Source organism: Babylonia areolata, chromosome 12, assembly GCF_041734735.1.
Source record: "Babylonia areolata isolate BAREFJ2019XMU chromosome 12, ASM4173473v1, whole genome shotgun sequence".
In the NCBI taxonomy this organism is placed as follows: Eukaryota; Metazoa; Mollusca; class Gastropoda; order Neogastropoda; family Buccinidae; genus Babylonia; species Babylonia areolata.
Genome location: NC_134887.1, coordinates 256593 through 273971, shown reverse-complemented (window position 1 = coordinate 273971; position 17379 = coordinate 256593). Strand labels below are relative to the sequence as shown.

General features: G+C 46.0%; 1 protein-coding gene across 1 annotated transcript; it reads right to left on the bottom strand.

The window, feature by feature from the left end:
* Positions 1 to 2797: 2797 nt before the first annotated feature.
* LOC143287947 (uncharacterized) lies at positions 2798 to 17369 on the bottom strand. The gene is made up of 2 exons (XM_076596189.1): positions 17157 to 17369; positions 2798 to 3251 (listed from the first exon to the last, which is right to left on the bottom strand). Exons 1-2 carry the CDS (start codon positions 17361 to 17363, stop codon positions 3027 to 3029), a joined length of 432 nt encoding a protein of 143 aa, XP_076452304.1. The 5' UTR covers positions 17364 to 17369; the 3' UTR covers positions 2798 to 3026.
* Between the last annotated feature and the right edge of the window lie 10 nt (positions 17370 to 17379).

Sequence of the window (17379 nt, the reverse complement as noted above, 5' to 3'; positions counted from 1 at the left end):
GAACAGGGTGTTCAGTTGTAGCTGGGGCTGTGTAGCAGATTGGAACAGGGTGTTCAGTTGTTGCTGGGGCTGTGTAGCAGATTGGAACAGGGTGTTCAGTTGTAGCTGGGGCTGTGTAGCAGATTGGAACAGGGTGTTCAGCTGTTGCTGGGGCTGTGTAGCAGATTGGAACAGGGTGTTCAGTTGTAGCTGAGGCTGTGTAGCAGATTGGAACAGGGTGTTCAGTTGTAGCTGGGGCTGTGTAGCAGATTGGAACAGGGTGTTCAGTTGTAGCTGAGGCTGTGTAGCAGATTGGAACAGGGTGTTCAGTTGTAGCTGAGGCTGTGTAGCAGATTGGAACAGGGTGTTCAGTTGTAGCTGAGGCTGTGTAGCAGATTGGAACAGGGTGTTCAGTTGTTGCTGGGGCTGTGTAGCAGATTGGAACAGGGTGTTCAGTTGTAGCTGGGGCTGTGTAGCAGATTGGAACAGGGTGTTCAGCTGTTGCTGGGGCTGTGTAGCAGATTGGAACAGGGTGTTCAGTTGTTGCTGGGGCTGTGTTAGGACTCCTGATTTTGTCTTTAACTTGACAGGTTTCCAAACCAAGCCACAATGCTGAGAGCAATGGCACTTTTTAGGACGTCTATATACAAGCTGAAGGATGTGTGGACTAACATTAAAACTTCTTCATCTTTACAGAAATGAATGTCTGGAGCATTTTCTTGGTAACAGCATCAACATGTTCACTGAAAAAAAGAGTATGATCAGCTATGGACGGTAGATATTTGAAATTGTCCACTATTTCCACATGTTTTGTATCTGTTATAACTGGCTTGTGCCTGTGGGGGTCACCCTCACTGCCTAGAACAAGCTCTTTGGTTTTCAACACATCAAGATCAAGAAAGTTATCCCTTAAAAGTGCACAGAGAGAGAGAGGGTAGTGGGGGACAGAGACAGCGAGAGTGAGGGGGGAGGGGGTTAGTGGGGGACAGTGATAGAGAGAGAGGAGAGATAGTGGGGGACAGTGATAGAGAGAGGGTGGTAGTGGGGAACAGTGATAGAGAGAGAGGGTGTAGTGGGGAACAGTGATAGATAGAGAGGATGTAGTGGGGAACAGTGATAGAGAGAGAGGGTGTAATGGGGGACAATGATAGAGAGAGGGTGTAGTGGGGAACACTGATAGAGAGAGAGGGTGTAGAGGGGGACAGTGATAGAAAGAGAGGGTGTAGTGGGGAACACTGATAGAGAGAGAGGGTGTAGTGGGGGACAGTGAATGAGAGAGAGGGTGTAGTGGGGGACAGTGATAGAGAGAGAGAGAGGGTGTAGTGGGGGACAGTGATAGAGAGAGAGAGAGGGTGTAGTGGGGGACAGTGATAGAGAGAGAGAGGGTGTAGTGGGGGACAGTGAATGAGAGAGAGGGTGTAGTGGGGGACAGTGATAGAGAGGGAGAGAGGGTGTAGTGGGGGACAGTGATAGAGAGAGAGAGAGGGTGTAGTGGGGGACAGTGATAGAAAGAGAGGGTGTAGTGGGGAACAGTGAATGAGAGAGAGGGTGTAGTGGGGAACAGTGATAGAGAGAGAGGGTGTAGTGGGGGACAGTGATAGAGAGAGAGGGTGTAGTGGGGGACAGTGATAGAGAGAGAGGGTGTAGTGGGGAACAGTGATAGAGAGAGAGGGTGTAGTGGGGAACAGTGATAGAGAGAGAGGGTGTAGTGGGGGACAGTGATAGAGAGAGAGAGGGTGTAGTGGGGGACAGTGATAGAGAGAGAGAGGGTGTAGTGGGGGACAGTGATAGAGAGAGAGGGTGTAGTAGGGGAACAGTGATAGAGAGGGTGTAGTGGGGAACAGTGATAGAGAGAGAGAGAGAGGGTGTAGTGGGGGACAGTGATAGAGAGATAGGGTGTAGTGGGGAACAGTGATAGAGAGGGAGAGAGGGTGTAGTGGGGAACAGTGATAGAGAGAGAGAGGGTGTAGTGGGGGACAGTGATAGAGAGAGAGGGTGTAGTGGGGAACAGTGATAGAGAGAGAGAGGGTGTAGTGGGGGACAGTGATAGAGAGAGAGGGTGTAGTGGGGGACAGTGATAGAGAGAGAGGGTGTAGTGGGGAACATTGATAGAGAGAGAGAGGGTGTAGTGGGGAACAGTGATAGAGAGAGAGAGGGTGTAGTGGGGAACAGTGATAGAGAGAGAGGGTGTAGTGGGGAACATTGATAGAGAGAGAGAGGGTGTAGTGGGGGACAGTGATAGAGAGAGAGGGTGTAGTGGGGAACATTGATAGAGAGAGAGAGGGTGTAGTGGGGAACAGTGATAGAGAGAGAGAGGGTGTAGTGGGGAACAGTGATAGAGAGAGAGAGGGTGTAGTGGGGAACAGTGATAGAGAGAGAGAGGGTGTAGTGGGGAACATTGATAGAGAGAGAGAGGGTGTAGTGGGGAACAGTGATAGAGAGAGAGAGGGTGTAGTGGGGAACAGTGATAGAGAGAGAGAGGGTGTAGTGGGGAACAGTGATAGAGAGAGAGAGGGTGTAGTGGGGAACAGTGATAGAGAGAGAGAGGGTGTAGTGGGGGACAGTGATAGAGAGAGAGAGGGTGTAGTGGGGGACAGTGATAGAGAGAGAGGGTGTAGTTGGGGACAGTGATAGAGAGAGAGAGGGTGTAGTGGGGAACAGTGATAGAGAGAGAGGGTGTAGTGGGGGACAGTGATAGAGAGAGAGGGAGGGAGGGGGGATAGTAGGGGATAGAGTGAAAGAGAGACAAAGAAGAGACACTCACAACAGTGGAACTCGGCAGACAGAGACAGCGAGGAGTGAACATTTCAGAGAAATGATCCAGTTTTTTTTTGACACAGCAGCTTCAGTGATTGTATATTTCATGACAACATCGATCCTTCTCCATGGTAATCATCAGACAGTTAAAACTTACAATGAACACACACACACACACACACACACACACACACCACACACACCACACACACACACACACACACACCACACACACACACACACACACACACACACACACACTGACACACACAGATCACATCGCCATCAGACTAGTTGGAGCAGTGGGTCTTGGCGCCGATGGATTTCACCATCTTGTTGTAGTCAGCGTTGACAGCATGGAAGGTGTCCTTCAGCTGTTGGCGTGACACTGTGCCACAAGCCCCCTCCCCCCGTTGGGCTGCCTCCGCCTCCAACAGGACTGTGAAGTTGTGGTTCAGCTTGCTCACGTCGTCTCTGGCCTGCAGGATCCGCCGCACCATCTCCTGCTCCTTCTCCTGGGGAGGAACAAGGCACCACACTGTCACCTGCCACTGCTCTTGTGCTGGCTGGCTCTGTGTTGTGCTGGCTGGTTCTGTGTTGTGCTGGCCGTGGGTAGTGCTGGCTGTGTTGTTGTGCTGGCTGTGTTGTTGTGCAGGCCGTGTTGTGCTGGCTGGCTGTGTTGTTGTGTTGGCTGTGTTGTTGTGCTGGCTGTGTTGTTGTGCTGGCTCTGTGTTGTGCTGGCCGTGGGTAGTGCTGGCTGTGTGTGCTGGCTGGCTGTGTTGTTGTGCTGGCTGTGTGTGCTGGCTGGCTGTGTTGTTGTGCTGGCTGGCTGTGTTGTGCTGGCTGGCTGTGTTGTTGTGCTGGCTGGCTGTGTTGTGGTGCAGGCTGTGTTGTTGTGCTGGCTGTGTTGTCGTGCTGGCTGTGTTGTTGTGCTGGCTGTGTTGTTGTGCTGGCTGGCTGTGTTGTGCTGGCTGGCTGTGTTGTGCTGGCTGGCTGTGTTGTGCTGGCTGGCTGTGTTGTTGTGCTGGCTGTGTTGTTGTGCTGGCTGTGTTGTCGTGCTGGCAGGCTGTGTTGTTTTGCTGGCAGGCTGTGTTGTTGTGTTGGCTGTGTTGTTGTGCTGGCTGTGTTGTCGTGCTGGCTGTGTTGTTGTGTTGGCTGGCTGTGTTGTTGTGCAGGCTGTGTTGTTGTGCTGGCTGTGTTGTCGTGCTGGCTGGCTGTGTTGTTGTGCTGGCTGTGTTGTTGTGCTGGCTGTGTTGTTGTGTTGGCTGGCTGTGTTGTTGTGCAGGCTGTGTTGTTGTGCTGGATTTGTTGTTGTGTTGGCAGGCTGTGTTGTTGTGCTGGCTGTGTTGTTGTGCTGGCAGGCTGTGTTGTTGTGTTGGCAGGTTGTGTTGTTGTGTTGGCAGGTTGTGTTGTTGTGCTGGCTGTGTTGTTGTGCTGGCTGTGTTGTTGTGCTGGCAGGCTGTGTTGTTGTGCAGGCTGTGTTGTTGTGCTGGCAGTGTTGTTGTGCTAGCTGTGTTGTTGTGCTGGCTGTGTTGTTGTGCTGGCTGTGTTGTTGTGTTGGCTGTGTTGTTGTGCTGGCAGGCTGTGTTGTTGTGCAGGCTGTGTTGTTGTGCTGGCAGGCTGTATTGTTGTGCTGTCTGTGTTGTTGTGCTGGCTGTGTTGTTGTGTTGGCAGGCTGTGTTGTTGTGCAGGCTGTGTTGCCGTGCTGGCTGTGTTGCCGTGCTGGCTGTGTTGTCGTGCTGGCAGGCTGTGTTGTTGTGCTGGCTGTGTTGTTGTGCTGGCTGTGTTGTCGTACTGGCAGGCTGTGTTGTTGTGCTGGCTGTGTTGTTGTACTGGCAGGCTGTGTTGTTGTGCTGGCTGTGTTGTTGTACTGGTTGTGTTGTTGTGCTGGCTGTGTTGTTGTGCTGGCTGGCTGTGTTGTTGTGCTGGCTGGTTGTGTTGTTGTGCTGGCAGTGTTGTTGTACTGGCTGTGTTGTCGTGCTGGCTGTGTTGTCGTGCTGGCAGGCTGTGTTGTTGTACTGGTTGTGTCATTGTGCTGGTTGTGTTGTTGTGCAGGCAGGCTGTGTTGTTGTGCAGGCAGGCTGTGTTGTTGTGTTGGCTGGCTGTGTTGCTGTGTTGGCTGTGTTATTGTGCTGGTTGTGTCATTGTGCTGGCTGTGTTGTAGTGCTGGCTGGCTGTGTTGTGTGTTGTTGTGCTGGCTGGCTGTGTTGTTGTGCTGGCTGTATGTCTGTCTGTTGTGCTGTGTGTTAGTTGTGATGTTCATTGTGGTGTGACATGGTGTTGTGGTGTGTTGTGTGCTAGTTGTGGTGTGACATGCTGTTTTGCTGTGCTGTGTGTTAGTTGTGGTGTGACATGGTGTTGTGTTGTGCTGTGTGTTAGTTGTGGTGTGACATGGTGTTGTGTTGTGTTGTGTGTTAGTTGTGGTGTGACATGGTGTTGTGTTGTGCTGTGTGTAAGTTGTGGTGTGACATGGTGCTGTGCTGTGTTGTGTGTTAGTTGTGGTGTGACATGGTGTTGTGTTGTGCTGTGTGTAAGTTGTGGTGTGACATGGTGTTGTGTTGTGCTGTGTGTAAGTTGTGGTGTGACATGGTGTTGTGCTGTGCTGTGTGTTAGTTGTGGTGTGACATGGTGTTGTGTTGTGCTGTGTGTAAGTTGTGGTGTGACATGGTGTTGTGGTGTGCTGTGTGTTAGTTGTGGTGTGACATGCTGTTTTGCTGTGCTGTGTGTTAGTTGTGGTGTGACATGGTGTTGTGTTGTGTTGTGTGTTAGTTGTGGTGTGACATGCTGTTGTGTGTTTGTTGTGGTGTGACATGGTGTTGTGGTGTGCTGTGTGTTAGTTGTGGTGTGACATGGTGTTGTGTTGTGTTGTGTGTTAGTTGTGGTGTGACATGGTGTTGTGTTGTGCTGTGTGTAAGTTGTGGTGTGACATGGTGTTGTGCTGTGCTGTGTGTTAGTTGTGGTGTGACATGGTGTTGTGTTGTGCTGTGTGTAAGTTGTGGTGTGACATGGTGTTGTGGTGTGCTGTGTGTTAGTTGTGGTGTGACATGCTGTTTTGCTGTGTTGTGTGTTGGTTGTGGTGTGACATGGTGTTGTGTGTTAGGTGTGGTGTGACATGGTGTTGTGGTGTGCTGTGTGCTAGTTGTGGTGTTACATGCTGTTTTGCTGTGCTGTGTGTTAGCTGTGGTGTGACATGGTGTTGTGCTGTGCTGTATGTTAGCTGTGGTGTGACATGGTGCTGTGCTGTGTTGTGTGTTAGTTGTGGTGTGACATGGTGCTGTGCTGTGTTGTGTGTTAGTTGTGGTGTGACATGGTGTTGTGCTGTGTTGTGTGTTAGTTGTGGTGTGACATGGTGCTGTGCTGTGTTGTGTGTTAGTTGTGGTGTGACATGGTGCTGTGCTGTGTTGTGTGTTAGTTGTGGTGTGACATGGTGTTGTGTTGTGCTGTATGTTAGCTGTGGTGTGACATGGTGTTGTGGTGTGCTGTGTGTTAGTTGTGGTGTGACATGGTGTTGTGCTGTGCTGTGTGTTAGCTGTGGTGTGACATGGTGTTGTGCTGTGTTGTGTGTTAGTTGTGGTGTGACATGGTGTTGTGCTGTGCTGTGTGTTAGTTGTGGTGTGACATGGTTTAGTTGTGGTGTGACATGGCATTGTGCTGTGCTGTGTGTTAGCTGTGGTGTTACATGGTGTTGTGCTGTGCTGTATGTTAGTTGTGGTGTGACATGGTTTAGTTGTGGTGTGACATGGCGTTGTGCTGTGCTGTGTGTTAGCTGTGGTGTTACATGGTGTTGTGCTGTGCTGTATGTTAGTTGTGGTGTGACATGGTTTAGTTGTGGTATGACATGGCATTGTGCTGTGCTGTGTGTTAGCTGTGGTGTTACATGGTGTTGTGCTGTGCTTCTTCTGGAGTGGACGAGGAAGCGAAGAGCGACGTGAGGCTGGCGTTGGTTTTGCAGTAAAAACAGCACTTGTCAGCGAGCTAGCTGGAATCCCAAAGGGAGTCAACGATAGGTTTATGACCATGAAACTCCCACTGGCATCTGGCCAGAAGCACCTCACCATTGTCAGTGCCTACGCCCCAACCATGACCAACCCGGATGAAGTGAAGGCGAAGTTCTACGAGGACCTTCACTCTGTCATTGCTGCTATCCCAAAAGCAGACAAGCTCATCATTCTTGGGGACTTCAATGCTAGAGTTGGCTCTGACTACATCTCCTGGGATGGAGTGATTGGAAAGCACGGTGTGGGCCACTGCAACCCAAATGGACTGCTTTTGCTTCAGACCTGTGCAGAGCACGAACTGTTGATAACCAACACAGTTTTCTGCCTCCCTAGCCGTAACAGGACGTCATGGATGCACCCTCGCTCAAAGCATTGGCATCTCATCGATTATGTCATCGTCAGGAAAAGGGATAGGCAAGATGTACGTGTAACAAAGACCATGTGCGGCGCCGAGTGTTGGACAGACCATCGCCTTGTAGTCTCGAAGCTGAATATTCGAATCCAGCCCAAGAGACGCCCTCAAGGCCAGAAGGCTCCAAAACGGCTCAACATCGCTAAGCTGAAAAACATCACCATCAAACAGTCCTTTGTGGAGCTGCTGGAAGATCGTCTGGAATCCGCCTCTCTGGACAACCAGAATGTGGAGTCTGACTGGAGGACCCTGCGTGAGCTGATCTATAGTACAGCTTCAGAGACCCTGGGACCCATGTCCAGAAAGCACAAAGACTGGTTTGATGAAAACTGTGATGAAATCAAGCAGCTTCTGGATGAGAAACGCCGTCTGCATCAAGCCTACCTGAGCAACCCAAAGTCCACATCAAAAAAGGATGTGTACGATGCCATCCGCAGGACTGTTCAGCAAAAGTTACGCCAGATGCAGGATAAGTGGCTGAGTGACAAAGCTGATGAGATCCAGGGATATGCTGACAGGCACGATATGAAGAGGTTCTATGATGCCTTAAAAGAAGTCTACGGCCCCACATCCTCAGGATCATCCCCCCTCCTCAGTGCAGATGGGAATACCTTGATCACCGAGAAGGAGAAAATTCTCGAACGCTGGGCTGAGCACTTCAACAGTGTCTTAAATCGCCCTTCCTCCATAAATGATGAAGCCATAGACCGTCTCCCACAAGTCCCCATCAACGAAGCACTGGACGATCCGCCAACACCTCTTGAGACCCAGAAAGCAATTCGTCTGCTATCCAGTGGCAAAGCACCTGGCTCAGACTCCATACCAGCAGAGGTCTACAAGGATGGAGGCACTGTGCTGACTGAGAAGCTCCATCAGCTGTACTCACTCACGTGGAAAGAAGAGACGATCCCCCAGGATTTCAAAGATGCATCTATCATTCACTTGTACAAGCGAAAGGGGAACCGGCAAGCCTGTGATAACCATCGGGGCATTTCCTTGCTCTCCATCGCAGGCAAGATAGTTGCCAGGATCCTACTAAACCGCCTCACAGCACACCTTGACCAAGGTCATTTGCCTGAGAGCCAATGTGGATTCCGGAAAGAGCGTGGAACCACCGACATGGTGTTTGCTGCAAGGCAGCTGCAAGAGAAATGTCAGGAGCAAAATGCTGATCTGTTCTCCACCTATGTCGACCTCACTAAGGCCTTCGACACCGTGAGTAGAGAGGGACTGTGGAAGATCATGGCCAAGTACGGATGCCCTCGGAAATTTATTTCCTTGGTCAGCCAATTCCATGAAGGCATGCAGGCTCGAGTCCAGGACAAAGGCGAAACATCTGCTCCTTTTGCTGTCACAAATGGTGTCAAGCAAGGCTGCGTCCTGGCTCCAACGCTGTTCAGCCTCATGTTCTCTGCAATCGTTACAGACCTTTAGTCGTTACAGACCTTTAGTCGTTACAGACCTTTAGTTCGTTACAGACCTTTAGTCGTTACAGACCTTTAGTCGTTACAGACCTTTAGTGAAACGTCAGCCGCCTGTGAAAGTGTCAGTGCGTGACTGGTCAGCTGACTCCATTGACACCTTAAGAGGCTGTTTTGAGTGCACAGACTGGAATGTGTTTGTTGAGGCCACGGACAATGTATGTGAATTAGCAGATACAGTTACAGATTACATTAAGTTTTGTGAAGATTGTGTTGTTCCAGCTAGAGATGTTAAAATTTTTGCCAATAACAAACCCTGGATTTCGAAACGGATCAAAGGTACTCTTAATGCTAAGAAAAATGCTTTTAAGGGAGGGGTAAAAGAAGAGATTAGGGAAGCACAAAGACAGGTTAAGAAAGACTTGCAAGAGGGCAGAGAAAATTATAAGCGGAAAATAGAAAACAAATTACTCAGCAACAACATGAAAGGGGTGTGGGAAGGGATGAAACTAATGAGTGGATACAAAGGTAGAAAGGGGGGGAAAGAAACGGTTTTATCATCATCAGAAGAAGAAGCAAACAAACTGAATGACTTTTTTGCTCGTTTTGATTGTCACGATTTTAGCGCAGAAAGACAAGATTTAAGTGATATTTTAAATGTTAAGATAGACGAATGCATTGTTGTGTATGAAGAGGAAGTGCTTTCACAATTAAAACGAGTGAAACCAAACAAAGCACCTGGACCTGATATGATCCGATCAAATACACTGAAATACTGTGCAGCTCAGCTCTACCAGATTTTAACAATTATTTTTAATCAGTCTCTTAGTGAATGCAAAATACCATCTATCTGGAAAACTTCCTGCATTATACCTGTACCTAAGAAAACACATGTTTCATGTATGAATGACCTCCGTCCTGTAGCACTGACATCTGCTGTGATGAAAGTTTTTGAGAGAGTGATACTTGTCTATTTGCAGGAGTCTGTCAAACCATTTTTAGATCCCTTGCAATTTGCATACAGGAGAAACAGATGTACGGATGATGCAATACTGTTTGTCTTGAACAAAATCTATGAACACCTAGACAAATCAAATACCTGTGTCCGCTTGATGTTCTTTGATTTTTCTAGTGCTTTTAATACAATTCAACCTCACCTCTTAGCAAAAAAGCTGATGCACATGGGACTCGCTTTTCCGACGATTTTATGGGTTTTAGACTATCTTACTAAAAGGCCTCAGTTTGTAAAATTAAATGATTTTATGTCTACTGTCTCTTTCACAAACACAGGTGCACCACAAGGTACAGTCCTCTCGCCTTTTCTTTTTACCTTGTATACGGCTGAATGCAGAAGCCTGACCAATTCGTGTCCCCTCGTTAAGTTTGCAGATGACTCCGCACTGACAGGACTTATTACTGACGACGATGACACTGACTACCGAAGAGAAATTGACAGGTTTGTGAACTGGTGTGAAGAAAATTTCCTTGAGCTGAATGTTGGCAAAACCAAAGAGCTTGTAATCGACTTCAGAAAAAAGAAATCAACTTTAAGTAAAATCATCACAAAAAATGAAGTGGTCGAACAAGTAGACTCATACAAATATCTCGGTGTGATAATCGACAATAAGCTGTCTTGGAATGAAAACTCAACTGCACTCATTAAAAAGAGCAACAGTCGCATGTACTGTCTTAGAAAAATGAAATCTTTTAATGTATGCAAGCAGATGCTCCAAATGTTTTACACATCTGTTGTCTGTAGTGTTTTAACATACGGAGCCGTGTGCTGGGGGGGAAACCTGACCAAACATGACAAAGACAGGTTGGAAAAAGTCATTAGGAAAGCGGGTGGGGTGGTGGGTATAAGACAAGACACCTTTAGCGACATGCACAATAGAAAATTGACTGACAGACTAATAACAATTTTGACCGACGTAAGACACCCACTACATGATGACATTAATAGCAGAAGGTCAGACATAAGTGGTAGGTTTAGAGCTCCACGCGCAAGAACATCTCGATACATTAATTCATTTATTCCTACAGCCATTCGCGGACACAATCAAAACATCCAATACACTAAGTGAACCCTCCCACCCCCCAAGCCCCCTCGCCACAGCAACACCTGAACTTCACCAGCAGACGAGTGTATGGGAGCAGACATTATGCGTGCATGTGGGACTGAGCGGGTGAGCACGGGCAAGCAAGCATTTGTGTGTGTGTGTGTGATCGGAAGTGATTTTAAAATATTTTCTTATTTTACTTGGATTTCATGTATCTTAATGTTAATGTTCTAATCTTATTGGCGTGACATATGTTATGTGCATGCATACGTTGTTTGTGTGTGTGTGAGTGAGTGTGTGTGTGTGTGTGTGTGTGTGTGTGTGTGTGTGTGTGTGTGTGTGTGTGTGTGTGTGTGTGCATTTTACTTATATATACGATTTATTCCCTTGATGTTTTTATTTATGTATTGTTGTACAATACCTTATGGTCTTAACGTGTGTGTGTGGGTGGGTGTGTGTGCGTGCGTGCGCGCATGTCATTTTTAGTAATCTTATACCCTTTTTTTGTTGGATGTTTTCATTTGTTAATATTGTTGTGCAATACCCTATTGTCTTAACATGAGTATGTGAGTGGGGGTGTGGGGGGTGGGGGGGTTAGTATATCGTCAGCTATTGGGAATTCTTATTTGACTAGTTTTAATCTCTTCTTATGTTGCGCATGATTTTATGCCAGTGTTTACAATGAGCCTGTGATTGCACAACTTAATTTCCATGTGGATTAATAAAGTGTTTTTGATTGATTGATTGATTGATACTGATGCCTTCAGAGATGGCGGTGTTGGAATCGGCCTAAAGTACCGAACAGATGGTAAGTTGTTTAACCTCAGAAGGCTTCAAGCAAAAACGAAGGTCATGACAGACATCATCAGAGACTTTTTGTTTGCTGATGATTGTGCCCTCAACGCTGGATCTGAAGCTGACATGCAACTCAGCGTTGACAAGTTTGCCACTGCCAGCAGGAACTTTGGCCTTACCATCAGCACGAGGAAAACTGAAGTTCTCCATCAGCCAGCCCCAGGGAAACCCTACGTTGAGCCCAACATCACAGTCAACGGTCAGAGACTCAGTGCGGTGGAGCGGTTCACATACCTTGGCAGCACACTGTCACGAAATGCGACCATCGACGATGAAGTGAACGTCAGGATTGCAAGAGCAAGCGCAACTTTTGGTAGACTCAGTGCAAATGTCTGGAACAGAAGAGGCATTAGTCTTGAGACCAAGCTAAAGGTCTACAGAGCAGTAGTTCTCCCCACACTATTGTACGCCTGCGAAACTTGGACAGTGTACCAACGACATGCCAAGAAGCTGAACCACTTCCACACAACATGCCTCAGGAAGCTACTGAACATCAAGTGGCAAGACAAGACCCCAGACACAGAGGTGCTCGCAAAAGCCACCCTTCCCAGCATCTTCACCATCCTGATGCAGTCCCAGCTTCGCTGGGCTGGACACGTGGCGCGCATGCCAGACCATCGGCTGCCCAAAAGGCTCTTCTATGGCGAGCTGCAACAAGGGAAGAGATCACACGGAGGTCAGAAGAAGCGCTTCAGATATACTCTGAAAGTCTCTCTGAAAGCGTTTGATATCAACCCTGACTCCTGGGAGGAATCTGCAGTGGACCGTGACAAATGGCGTGCTGCTGTGCACAAAGGCGCCAAGTTGTGCGAGGCCAACAGGACTGCTGCAGCTGTTCAGAAGAGGCAGGCCAGAAAGTCACGGGCAAACAAGCTCCCTGACAATGGTATGCCTGTCTTTGTCTGCCCCAACTGTCAGCGAACATTTCGTGCGCAGATTGGACTATTCAGCCATCTGCGCATTCACAGATAGATTCATGAGCATCCTCCCCCCCACCCCACCACCACCCTCCCCCCATCCCCCAGCTGGATGACAACGATGGTCATCATCGATCTCGATGGACACACACCACCATGTTAGTTGTGGTGTGACATGGTTTAGTTGTGGTGTGACATGGCATTGTGCTGTGCTGTATGTTAGCTGTGGTGTGACATGGTGTTGTGCTGTGCTGTATGTTAGTTGTGGTGTGACATGGTGTTGTGCTGTGCTGTGTGTTAGTGGTGGTGTGACATGGTGTTGTGCTGTGCTGTGTGTTAGTGGTGGTGTGACATGGTGTTGTGCTGTGCTGTGTGTTAGTGGTGGTGTGACATGGTGTTGTGCTGTGCTGTGCATTAGTTGTGGTGTGATATGATGTTGTGCTTTGCTGTGCGTTAGTTGTGGTGTGACATGGTGTTGTGCTGTGTTTTCAGTTGTGGTGTACAGTGTGGTGTGACATGGTGTTGTGCTGTGTTTTCAGTTGTGGTGTACAGTGTGGTGTGACATGGTGTTGTGCTGTGTTTTTAGTTGTGGTGTACAGTGTGGTGTGACATGGTGTTGTGCTGTGTTTTTAGTTGTGGTGTACAGTGTGGTGTGACATGGTGTTGTGCTGTGTTTTTAGTTGTGGTGTACAGTGTGGTGTGACATGGTGTTGTGCTGTGTTCTGTGTTAGATGCAATAGACTGTCTTAAGTATGGGTACCATACTGCATTTCCATGCTGTATATGTGTCTGAAATAGGGGTTTGTACAATTTTGAAAAGTATCTTTACCAGTATAATCAAAGACTATTTAAAAAAAAAAAAAAAGTCAACTATAATTTGGTTTGCTTTGGCAATTGCCTTCTGTGTATGTACATCAAAAGATACGGTTTCATCAAAAGCAACTCCCAGATCTTTGTATTTTTATGATTTATGCTATTGTTGAAATTCACTGCATAATTATGTCTGGGATTTTTTCTTCCAGTATGAAGGACTTTACATTTTTTAACAATAAAGAGTCCAAGTTTCTGACCATTTCTGTATTGTATGTAAATCTTTTTCGTAACTGCCGTCTATTACTTGAAATATTGTACCATTGTACCACATCGCGTTGCCATTTCTCGATTTTCTTATCTTAGAGGACCAATACCCGTATTTACTTTACTCTTTTCTTGTACATACTTCCATCGCGTTGCCATTTCTCGATTTTCTTATCTTAGAGGACCAATACCCGTATTTACTTTACTCTTTTCTTGTACATACTTCCAAAATTATTTTGGTTTAGTTTTACAGTCCTTTGCTATTTGTTCCTCATGATTCTTCTTTGCTCTTTTTATTTTTTTTTTTGTTTGCATTTATTTCTCACTTCAATGTATTTCTGGAAGTCTCTTCCAGATTTACTTTTTCAGAATCTTTTAAATGAGTCGTACTTTTTCTTTATAGCTTTCACTTAGTCTTTGTGCAATTTTTTTTTTTATCCAGCCAGACTGGTCTGTATCTTTTTTTTCTGTTTTTGCTTTGTTCATCTTTAGTGGTACATGTTTCTCCATTATATTGTAAATCACTGATTAAATATGACTGCAAGCCTTATCTATGTCTTGACAATTTATAGCTGACCTATCTATTATCACTATTTCTTCTCGCATTGCTTTGTGGCTGCCTTTTGTTTTTAGATTATGCTTATAATGCCAGGTAGTACCAGCGCTGAGTTTAGGAACAAACAGGTGAAAGTATAAGGTATCCTCTTTATCCTAGAGGAACTAGATGATTATATTGGAAATAAAGTTTTCTCCACATACTATGGACCAAGTCTTGTATATCTGATCATGTCTGCCTTTACCTTCTTCTTGTTGGCTTCTTTATCTTCTGTGTGAAAAAGGCATCAAGTAAAAGTTCAATAACATCATTATCTTTTGTTCAAGTCCAAGTTCTATCCCATTTTACTGAAGGAAAATCAAAATTCCCCATTATACAAACTTTATCCAAACAGCACCCATCCTACACTCATCTTGTAGATGCTGTCATGATTTGAAGCTGAGACCTATGTACTGTAAGCTTTATGCAAGCAGAACTCAACTTTCTTGTCAGCTATGTAAGTATGGCATTTGAAATTTGTTTTCCCTTTCCACTGCTGCTGCCAACAAACTTTCTGTTTCTTTCATACTATTTATATTAGAATAATGACAATAAAAATAAAAATAATAGTAATAATGATAATGATTTAATTAAGTGCTTTTCTGTGTAAAGCATGCTTGATTGCACTGTACAATGTAAATTCCGATATTTAAAATATGCATTTAGATGCTAAAAATAAAGTGAAGCACACACACACACACACACACACACACACACACACACAAACACATGCATACATACATCTTAACATACATATGTACATAGCAACTGCTCTCCACATGTGCGAGCACATAGGCACACACAAACACGTGCACAGACGCGCTCACACACGCATACAGCCACGCGCATGCACACACACACACACATACACACACACACACACACATTCATACACATGCATGTGTTTGTGTACACATACATATGTATACACACATAGTCAATGACACCACACACAAAGAAGTGGACCTGCCACAACTAAACTTATTGCTGAAGGAAGAGGTGAGTTTTGTGACCAGATTTGAAAGAGGCAAGGGAGTCAGAATAAAGGAGGTTATCAGGGAACTTAATAACAATAGTAATAATATTATTATTATCATTATTATCACTAATAATATTATTATTATTGTTATTATCATTATCATTATTGTTATTAGGATGGTAGAATTACTGGGAACAGACGATGCACTTCATCCACATTGAAATAGTCAAACTAAAAGGACTGGTGAATGGTCCTCATTTGCACTAAGAACTGCCTTCAACAAGGTCAGTCATTCCCTCCTCCTGCATAAACTGCACCATAATGGAGTTCAAGGCCATGTTAACAGATGGATTGGAGGTTTTCTACTAGACTGGAGGCAGGCTGTGGTGGTTGACAGTGCGAAGTCAGACTCGGTCGCCATGAAATCTGGAGTACCTCAGGGCTCCGTTCTTGGGCCAAGCTTGTTCTTGGTTTACATTAACGACTTGCCTGGAACTGTCTTCTCACCCACGTGACTTTTTGCAGACAACACCGCCCCCTACAGGCCAATAACAGCAGGCCAAGACCAGACCCAACTACAAACAGATCTCCAACTAGAGAAATGGGAGGAAAGATGGGACATGTCATTCCACCGTGGGAAATGTATCACCCTCCCGGTTATCAGTCCCAAGAGAAAGAAGAAGCTGCTGACACCATTGTACCAGCTGTGCAACCAGACGCTTGCCAATGTCACCTCAGCAAACTATTTGGGGGTCATGATCGCACAAGACCTAGATTGGGATCTCCATGTTCATAACATCATGAACAAAGCTGACAAAACGTTAGGGTTTTTGCATCAAAACCTTAGAGTCAGTAACATCAGACTAAAAAATACAGCCTACAAGGTTCTGGTACGGCCTGTTCTGGAATATGCAAGTACTGTGTGGGACCCGTACAAAGGACAGATCACAAAAATTGAGGTCGTGCAACGAAGATCAGCACGTTTCGTTTTAAATCACTTCAAAAGAACCGCCAGCATCACCGACATTCAAGGCAGCTTGCTAGACTTCAGTGTCTACGGGACTACCAAATTCACTCGTTCCTCCCGTGAACAATCTCTGAGTGGAATGATACATTGACTGAGGCTGTGGTTGGAGCTGCGTCTCCTGGCGTGTTCACATCGGAAGCTCTTAAACTCCACCAGTAGTGTGTGTGTGTGTGTGTGTGTTTCGTTCGTTCTTTAGTTTAACGTCTTTTCACTAAAAGTGATATTAGACGAGGGAAGGAAAAAAATCGAGTGGGAGGAGGGGGGGGGGGGAATTACTGTGTACGCATACGAGTAAGTGAAAGTGTGTGTGTGTGTATGTGTGTGTGTGTGTGTGTGTGTGTGTGTGTGTGTGTGTGTGTGTGTGTGTGTGTGAAAATTACTGATTTAAGTTTTGTTTAAAAAACAACAACAAAAAAACACAACACATAACAATATAACATATTTCTAATGAAAAACTAACAACTATAACAGCGAACCAACAGGACTATTTAACAAGGAGTTGAAAAAGTCATACATTAGCAATGGACTGCTGAAGATCGTCAACACTGAAGATGATTTCAGTTCAGGGATTTGAGACTTTAACATATCGCAAGTTGGTATATGATCGGTTGTTATGTGAGCACCACAGATGCAAGAAACATTACTGACATATTTTGTCCTAAAACAATTCATTTTCCATCTGCAGATTAGAGAAATGATTTGCCTCTTATGAAAATCATTATGGCAATGTGTGTGTGTGTGTTTTAACCCCCCCCCCCCCCCCCCCCCACACACACACCCCTACAAGTGTCAGAATAATCAACTTGATGATTGTGGACACTCTACGGATGATGATGATGAACATTTGGAACAGCCTACCAACACATGTCGTTAGTGCCAAAACTGTGAACGCTTTCAAGAACAGGCTCAACAAATTCTGGTCAGACCAAGAAATTATGTTTTAAGATTTTAAGGCAAAAGTACAGATAATCAGGAGTGGCGGACATAAGCAGCCAGAACTTGTAGTGGGTTCCGATGATGAGGAACCCTTGGGACCTGTATCGGAAAGCAACTGAAAGTAACTCAAAGTAAGTAACTACCTTTCTTCTGCTCTCTGCTTCCAACTGCTTTTGTTCCAGTTCCTCTCTCGTAACAGTTCTCTTCTTGTAACTTTTCAGTCTTTCTGGCACGGCACTTCGAGGTCTCCTTTCACCCTCTTCTTCAGTGCTGACATGAAAAGCCACGCCAGATTGCTTATTTTTCTCAATTTCCAAATCGCTGAAATCTCCTGCTCCGCTATCCGCCATGTTGTTTATTCGTTAC

Bases quoted from the DNA above. Each gene is read 5' to 3' on its own strand.
- LOC143287947 (XM_076596189.1), bottom strand. From the start codon at position 17,363: ATGGCGGATAGCGGAGCAGGAGATTTCAGCGATTTGGAAATTGAGAAA. The intron at 3,252-17,156 runs GTAGTTACTTAC...GTTCCTCCCCAG, and splicing joins AAGCAGAGAGCAGAAGAAAG to GAGAAGGAGCAGGAGATGGT.